General features: G+C 36.4%; 1 protein-coding gene across 1 annotated transcript; it reads left to right on the top strand.

Moving 5' to 3' along the window:
• Positions 1–251: 251 nt before the first annotated feature.
• Positions 252–8,458, top strand: LOC132162550 (ribose-phosphate pyrophosphokinase 1). Its single transcript, XM_059572797.1, has 9 exons — positions 252–426; positions 514–699; positions 1,258–1,506; positions 2,136–2,279; positions 2,848–3,015; positions 4,241–4,310; positions 6,094–6,175; positions 6,591–6,750; positions 8,117–8,458. The coding sequence occupies exons 1-9, from the start codon at positions 313–315 to the stop codon at positions 8,153–8,155; spliced, it is 1,212 nt and encodes a 403-aa protein (XP_059428780.1). The 5' UTR covers positions 252–312; the 3' UTR covers positions 8,156–8,458.
• The last annotated feature ends 801 nt before the right edge of the window (positions 8,459–9,259 follow it).

Below are 9,259 nucleotides of genomic sequence, written 5' to 3' on the forward strand. Positions count from 1 at the left end.
TTATCCACTAATCTCATGTATTTATATAGGATTATATTTTTTCCCTGGATATATTATTTCCAGTGCAATTTATCTGATTAGAAAAAAATTCCAGATATTTTTTTTTTGGTAATATAAAAAAAAAAAAAACAGTTCACCAAATCCATTGAAATAGCATTTCTTATTTATTTTAACTAACTAGCAACTATATATATATATATATATATATATGAACTCTGTTAATATCTAGTTGAGAAAGCCATCTCTAACTTCCACGATCAAAACCCAGAAAGGAAAAAAAAAAAAGAAAAAAGAAAAAGAAAAAGAGAGAAAATGTCTTCTCTGCTACACTCTCACTCGCCATGTCTTCTACGCTCTGGGAGTCCAGGCTTGAGCTTCTTCCCAAGCGAGCTCCGCTCTCGAATCCCGCCCCCCCAACACGGCGTCGTAAGGCTGTCTTCCTCTTTCTTGCATTTTCAATGCCTTAATTCTTTGTTGTTGGAGAACTGAGAATTTCATTTATTTTTTTACCAGAAATGCTGCGTGGTGAGTTTTTCGCTCAAGTGCGAGAACGGCAAGCCGTGCGTTCCGATCCTCGCCGGCGTGCCTACGACGCCGAGTCGTTCGCCTTCGAGCGCAGCGCATTTGGACGATGCGCTCGACAAGCACGACACCCGGCTCCGGATATTCTCCGGCACGGCCAATCCCGCTCTTTCTCAGGTCGAGCTCTTGGTTTTTGAAGCATAATTCTCATTCTTGAAGTTAATTGCTTTGATTTTTCTTTTTTATTTTATTTATTTATTTATTTTCTATTTGTCAATGTTACATTTTGGATTTTTCATTACGGTTTAATCTAGAAAGGTTTAGGGTTTAGGTTGATAAAGGATTTGTCAAAATGGGGTTTTGGGAATGGAATTTGGGGTTATACCGGAAAATCTGAGTATATTAGATGAGTGATTTGGAGAAGAGTATGCTTGGACCCTTCACTCCTCCTCTCTATGTGTATGTGTTTCTTGTTTGGGACTGAATTAGGGTTGAACTGACACCTGAAAATCTGATTACAGCTAGACCTGTCCTCTACCTGGAGGTGGAGAGGATACCGACTCCCTATATAGATATATGGGCCATTGTTTGAGATAAAAGATATCAGGATGATGCTTTTGGGTTTTTTTCTTAAGACTGACATTTTATTTTTTTTCTTATATCAGGAACTTTTGTCTATGTCGTGCATAGAAGTTTGCTATATACATGTCTGATGTGTTATTGTGTATTAAATAGGAAATTGCATGCTACATGGGTCTGGAGCTTGGAAAAATTAAGATAAAACGTTTTGCCGATGGTGAGATATATGTTCAGTTGCAAGAGAGTGTCAGAGGGTGTGATGTTTATCTTGTGCAACCCACATGTCCTCCTGCAAATGAGAATCTTATGGAGCTTCTAATAATGATTGATGCTTGTCGGAGGGCATCAGCCAAAAATATTACCGCAGTGATTCCATATTTTGGATATGCCAGGGCTGATAGAAAGGTAACTTTATGTAATTAGCAGAAAATATGGAAAATGAACTCATCTTGTTTTAGCTTGAGCGTCACATGTGGAAACACTCTTTTTGTTTCTATCAATTCCTAGTTCAAATTGTTCACATGATAACTTGATGAAAAACTATTTCTGTACACTTCTTCATGGCCCTGGAATTGACCATATTTGCTTCCAATAGTAGACTAGGGCCTTAAAATTAGGTCCTTATTACATTGTGTGATTAACTTAAACTGGTCTTCCACTCCTAGTTTGTAGTCAGTCATTGTGGTATACGTTACTTGGTTGCTAGTGTATGTTTTGCTTTGAAGTATCTATTCCTAAATTATGATTTTGAGTGAAAGTGTGAAGTCTAAAGAAAAAACAGATTTGCTACAAAGTAGGAAATTTAAAAAAAGTGTAATTTGTTAATGACTGAGAAAACTACCCTTTAGGAGATTTTGAAAATCATAAATTGTTATAGGTTTTAGAAGCCTAAGATAATTAGTAGCTTCTGCATATGCGTTTTGTAGAAATTCTGCCGGAGCTGGTGCTTGTAGTCAATGTTTAATATATCCAAGATAACTCTTTTCTGAGTTCATGTTTGTTTTACTTGTAATCTCTGAATACTTTTCTGTCAGACTCATGGGCGTGAATCAATTGCGGCCAAACTTGTTGCAAATTTGATTACAGAAGCAGGTGCAAACCGTGTTCTTGCTTGTGATCTCCATTCAGGGCAGTCCATGGGCTATTTTGATATTCCAGTAGATCATGTATATGGTCAGGTAAGAAACCCTTGCTACTTTCATTTCTTCCATATTATTACTCATGTACAACAGTGCTGGAGTTTGTCTCTAACACAGCTACCTGAAGTTGAGTTAAATTGAGATAGAGTTTGGCTTTGCTGAAAAAAGCTAAAAGAGAATCCTTATATTTCTTCCTGCACTAATGTCTTTACATTCTGCCTACGTATCCAAAAATCCTCAAGAAAATAATCTCATAGGATTTGTTTGATCAGAAGACTGAAATCATACTTATCAAAAAAAAAAGAAGACTGAAATCATTCAATATGGTTGATATTCACCTATCAGAGAAAATTGCCTTGGGCTTTTTCAAGTTCTTGTAATAACTTAAAGAGTCTACTTGATTTAGCATCCAAGTTGGGAGACTCTTTTGTTTCACTTTGAGAGCCTTTCTTCAATGTTAGTTTGAAGTATATTTAAGTTCTTTGTCACTCTCAACTGCATTAGTCTCACTTTGTGTTACACATATGATCTATAGAACCCTTTCTTAGTAACACTTCCTTATAAGTTCCTTGATCATTTGTATGTTTGTTTCTTTGTGCATCACCAGCCTGTGATACTCGATTACCTTGCCAGCAAGTCTATATATTGTGATGATCTGGTGGTGGTCTCGCCAGATGTTGGTGGTGTTGCTAGAGCCCGTGCTTTCGCCAAAAAGTTGTCTGATGCACCTCTTGCGATTGTTGATAAAAGGCGTCATGGACACAATGTCGCAGAGGTGGATCTACTAAAATTTAAATTTACTTTGGTTCTCTAATTAGATTTTTATCACTTTACACTTTGTGATCTGTTGTCAAGAATTCTGAAAGTTCATATGTTTTGCCTCTATGAAATATGAAGGATCATTGGCAAAAGAGATGAGAAATTGGTAAAATGCCTGTTGTTTGTAGGGCGCCTCCTCTCCCTCCTGGTCAAAATCAATTGAAAAAAAAAACTTAGTAGTTAAAATAAAAAAGGTGATACATTTTTATAACACTGAAGGATAACAAGAAAGAAAACGAGGTACACATTCATAATGCTGCACAGGAATATGGAAAACCTTACATCTATGTAAGAGTTTGATGCCAAAAGTAATTTCCTATGTGCAGTTTACTAAACCCTTATTCCTTGAATGTTGTTACGAGTGAACCTCAAAATATTTCTTTCTCTTATTTTCTGATCTTTATTATAAATCAAAATTAGTAACTAAACAAATTAAATGTAGCTTTTACTGTAAAGGTTTTCCATTTTCAGCTTCGACATGTTATTCAATGTGATGCCTCAAACTTATAATTTTTAACAATTTAAATTCAAATGTCAATAAAAATGGAAGTAGAGATAGTGCAAGATCCATTTAACAAGAAATAATTAAGTCATGACATAACTAATTTTAATGGTAAACATATTCTTAGAGCTTGATATATTATTTACATGTGTTCAGTTCTATAAATATGTTATGGTGTTAGCATCAACATGCACAAAAGTTTTGGTCTTCAAATGTGTCCTGGAGAGTGTGTCCATATATATGGAATCAGACCAACCTTAAATTTCTAGAGAATAGAAAAGGACTTACGTTTAATGTATTTGTAACAACTCTAAAATTACACTCTGAAGTATCCTCGATATGTTTTGAAAATTTCCATTTCCTAACGAACCAAAATGACCACCCAAATGTAATTTGGCCCCCTATATTATGCAAGAATATTTCATTTTTCATTTTGGGGGTGGCGGGGGGTGCATCAGGGTATGCTTAGCCTGTTGCTCATTGTTTCATTGCCATATAGTTGTGTTTTCCTGCAAAATGTTGATTTGCATCATACCTCAAGCCTATCTTTACATCTAAGTTTTCATACATAGAAACAATCATATATATTCGTACATATGCTATGTAATTCTCTTGTTTGATTCAATATTGAAACAGCTATCTACGGATAACCAAACATATGATGAATGTCATCTTGCAGGTGATGAATCTGATAGGTGATGTGAAGGGAAAAGTAGCCGTTATGGTGGATGACATGATTGACACAGCTGGTGGGTTCTTACACCCTCACTTCTGTCTTTATTGACTGGAAAATGAAAGCTGATATGAATCTAGTAAATAAATAGATGCAGCAGTCTTAAAGTTCTTGCATATATAGAGGCATTAATCATGTTTATCTCATTGCCAATTTTTATGAAAAAGGGAAATATGTTGTGTAGTCAAAATAAGGTTGTGGCAACAGAGGCATGATTCTAATGGAGACAACAATCACATGGAAGTGGTGGCAATGTGACGGTGATGGTGATGATGGTGGGGACAATTGTGGTAGTGGTGGTTATTATGACGACAATGGTAGTGTTCTGATTATGGTTGTGGCTGCAATAATGGTGATAGCGGTGGCATTGTGGTGGTGATGATTGTGGTGGGCATGATGGTGGCGTTAGTGGTGTAGCATGGTGGATTTAGTGGTTAGATGGCAGTAATTATGATGACGATGGTCCTTGTGCTGGTGGTATGGTGGTGGCGGCAGCAGTGGTGGTGTGGTGATGAGAATATGATGGTGGTTTCACTGTAATGATGAAGCAGTGGCAATTGTGAGGGAGGTTGTTGTTATGATGAAATACTTTTGAAATGCTTCTTGTGATGGGAAACATAAGATTCTTGTTTTATATTTTTCCTTAAATGTTTGTTAATGGAAGAATGTTTACCAAACGTGTCCATTTTTTTTTTTTTTTAAAAAAAAAAAAAAATTTTAAAAAAAGAAAAGGTTAAAAGAAACTGCAACTTACGATGAAGAACATCTATGATATATCATTATACTTTTTATGTTTGCGCATTTTAGTGATGTGCATGGGTTTTGCCGATTCTTGCATGCAGTATTACTGTATTAACTGATTCCATTGCCTGAAGTTGTTTGGGTATGACTAACTTGAATCATGCCTAAGCCTGCATGTGGTGGTTATATGATTATCTTTCACTTCATTTCCAAACTACTATGTACACAGTTACTATTGCATTAGCAGTTATACTTTTTTTCCTTCTACTCTATCTCTCTCTCTCTCTCTCACACACACACGCACACTCTTTTTGAATGTTCCTTCAATAAATACATAGGCTGACTAAATATTTATTCTCCATCATATTATTATCTATTTTGTGAAATTTTAAGTATGTCGATGGAATAGTCCTTAAGCCTAGATTGTTATGGTATTTCTTGTAACACCCCGGTCCCATATTGGGAAGATGAGAAGAAGCCCACATAGAGTGGATGATTTATAGAGATAGTCATGAGTGTTAAGTCCCACATTGCCTAGTTACTAGGTGAAACTGGACTTTATAATGAATTTTAGGAAAGTTCCAAATTGACTAGTCATTTTGGGATGATAGCGCAGATATGACTAGCGCTTTTCCCTAGGTTGTTACAAGTGGTATCAGAGCCACCTAGTAACGCCAGGTCATGTAGTACTGGAGCACTGCATGACGTGGACCTGACGAGGACATTAGAAGTTTAAGAGGGGGAGTTTGTAACACCCCGGTCCCATATTAGGAAGATGAGAAGAAGCCCACATAGAGTGGGTGGTTTATACTCATAGTCATGAGTGCTAAGTCCCGCATTACCTAGTTACTAGGTAAAACTGGGCTTTATAATGAATTCTAGGAAAGCTCGAAATTGATTAGTCCTTTTGGGGTGATAGCGCAGATATGGCTAGCGCTTTTCCCTGGGTCGTTACATTTCTCTTATCCTAGGGAATTCACTTGTTTGCTCATGTTTTCATATTTCTTAATTGATGTCACTTTTTTGTTGTCGGCTAACTGTTTGTCTGGTGGGTACAGGGACTATTTCCAAAGGTGCAGCTCTTTTACACCAAGAGGGGGCGAGGGAAGTCTATGCATGCAGTACACATGCTGTTTTTAGGTATCCGGATCCTTTCTAGCGCATGAATATTCTTCATTCATCTGGCATATTTAAAAACAAAATTGTTAGCAGAAGCTGCAAATTGCCTGATATACATAAATGGAGGTTAGAACAGGAGCCAATGACTATTGCTTCTTTCTTCATTTAGGGTAAAAAAGGGGGTGGTGGAGAGAGTTTCTTTCTCCTTAAAGCATATGCATGCCTTTTGGGTTCATTTTTTAGTGGTTTTGTAGCTGAATTGAAAATCTAGTGCTTCATTTCAAGTAGATTTGAATTCTGTGTAAATTCTTTTTCTGACCATTGTTATGGGTTATAATAAAATTCTGGTATATTTGTGTTGCAATTCAGTCATGAATATCAATATTTGTGCATCTCGTTATAATTCAATTTAATTGCATTATTATTCTGTTTACAGTCCTCCTGCAATAGAGAGGCTGTCGAGCGGTTTGTTTCAAGAAGTGATCGTTACAAATACCATTCCAGTGTTGGAGCGACACTACTTTCCTCAGCTAACAGTCTTGTCCGTAGCAAACCTCTTGGGGGAGACCATATGGCGTGTTCATGATGACTGCTCTGTAAGTAGCGTATCTCAGTAAAATTAGCCGAACCGAAATATAGAAATAAAATAAGTTCATCCTTCTCAAAACATGGCAGTCTATATTCTTTGCCAGTGTCATTGATACATTCAAGTGGAAATATAAGCCGATACTGAAATATAGTACCCTAGACCATATCAGAAGTTTGAAAAGTTTGAAGCTTTAGAGTACACAGGTTTACCAACACAAAAATTAAAAATAATGCAAGAAACCTGTATGCCTTCCATATTGTTGATAGATTTCCTGTATGTGTCAAGTGCTCTGTTATTAGGGGTGTTAAGGGAGCAAGCCGCTTGCTCGCTCGCTCGGGATCAGCTCGGCTCGTGTTTGACTCGATTATTAAATGAAACATTTCGTGAACACAAATCGTGGCTCGAATATTAAACGAAGTAAACTCGGTTCGACTCGGTTAGGCTCGTGAGCAAGCTTGTATAAGATCGTGTGTGTATATATATAAACTAAGTAACACATAATTAATTATAAATCTCATAATTATTAAAATCTTAAAATTGCATTTATATTTAAGCATTAAAATGAAAAATTTTAGATCCTTCGTGATCAAATAGAGAGCAATTATTAAAAAGACCCTGATTCAATTAGAGCAGACCCAAACGAAAGGAAGAAGAATCAAGCAGAAACTATTGAGGGAGATTGCGGAAGGCAGAAACTATTGAAGAATCAAAGAGACCCAAATACTATCACTTCCTTTATGGTGAGCGAGAGTGAGAAATGAGAGTTCAGGTGGAAGATGCGCTATGACTAGTGAGAGAGATTGAGAGAGAGACGTTGAAAAAATATTTTTTTGTAGGGGGCGTTGTTCCAATGCAGTCTAAATACAACCTGTTAACTTGTCCTACATTGCTAAGAAAATATCAAACCCCAAGTTTGCTTATGTATAAAATGATACATATCATCTTTCTTTGAAACTAAGTGCCTTGCTGTATTGACTCAGGCTTCATATTCGACTAGTCAAGCTAAGCAAATGATCATATTTAGCTTCTTAAGTCATTTAAGAGTACTTGAAGTTTAAATTTTTTTTTTTTTAAAAAAAACATTAAATATAAGAGTTAACTCGCGAGCTAGCTCGGCTCAACTTATTATGAGTTTGAGCTCGATTTTTTTGGCTCGTCTTTGAGCTCGAGCTCAAGTAAAATTTAAACGAGCCAAGCCTGAACAAGGGAAGCTCACTAAAGTTCGGCTCGTTTACACCCCTATCTGTTATTTGCTTCGTGCTATCCTTCATACCCAAAAAGGAAGGGTTTTTAATGGTCAGGGTAATGCTTCTATTTAGTTTGAGAACCATAGTGTTGAGATTAATTTGATTTTGAAATTTTCTGATTGTCAGGGTGGCTTTGAACCCTATTCCAGCTTGGGTATTGACTGAGGGATTTGCATTGGTTGTGTGCCCTTCCCAGCTTCCATTACTGGTGCTTGCTCTGCCTTGTTGGAAACAGGAATTCTTTTTTTTTTAATATTAGAATCAAAATGTAATAGTGAGAGAATCTCTTCTTTTCAGCTTGTTTCCAAAGCTTTGTGCAGTTAAGGTTTACTGATAGGTTCTTTCCAATAGCTTGACTTGAACTTTTTTGATTCCCAATTCCTCAGGTTTTTTGTTTTTTGTTTTTGTTTTTTTTGTGATAGAATGTGGCGAATAGTGTATTACATGCATATAATAATAATAATTCAAGTGATGGTATTACATACAAAATCTCAAATTCTATCCCATTTTGTGAGAGGAGGAAGTGTCATTTGAGCTTAGAGTATATTGAATAAATGTATGATGTCTATTTTACCTTGTCTGCTCAAATTCATATGGTAAGCAAAGTTGACATCGTAACATTATTCCTCCTAAGTTGAGAAAAACTCAGAAATAATGAAAAGAAATTAAAAAAAAAAAGGAAGAAAATAAAGTAATATGATTTTCCAATTATATTATTGTATTTTGATTGGGGAACATGAGAGGATTAAGACCAAGTTAAAGTGTTGAAAAAGAGCGCAGTAAAAAAAAATAAAAAAAAATGAAACCCTTTGCTGAAAACTTTTGGTTATAGGACTCCTCTCCCCTCCATTCTTTCATGAAGCTGCTTCTTTCTAATTCTATTTGTCTTGAGTTTTCTTTACACCTTTCCACATTTTATGATTTATCTGTCGCCTCCGACGATCTATTTTCAATCCTTGCAAAATTGCAGCCTCAACCCCTCCACCACCGTCTTGCCGTCTCCTCCAATCAACTTCGATGCCTACTCTTGAAACTGCCTTGGTTATCAGATTCAATTTTTTCTAAAGCTCGAAGTGTTATTCTTCATAAGCTATGCCCGCCAACGTGACTTACCATTGTCTTCACCGGCCTCCTTGCTCCTCGTTGCCGACTCACGCGACTCCGCTTGGCCCTCATGCCGTCATGCGCCCGTGTGTGGATCTCACATGCTCTCACGTCATTGCCGCTAGTGCTACTAATTTTTAGGGTGTTTTTTTTTTTTTTTTTTTT

Source organism: Corylus avellana, chromosome ca1 (genome assembly GCF_901000735.1).
Source record: "Corylus avellana chromosome ca1, CavTom2PMs-1.0".
NCBI classification, from domain to species: Eukaryota; Viridiplantae; Streptophyta; class Magnoliopsida; order Fagales; family Betulaceae; genus Corylus; species Corylus avellana.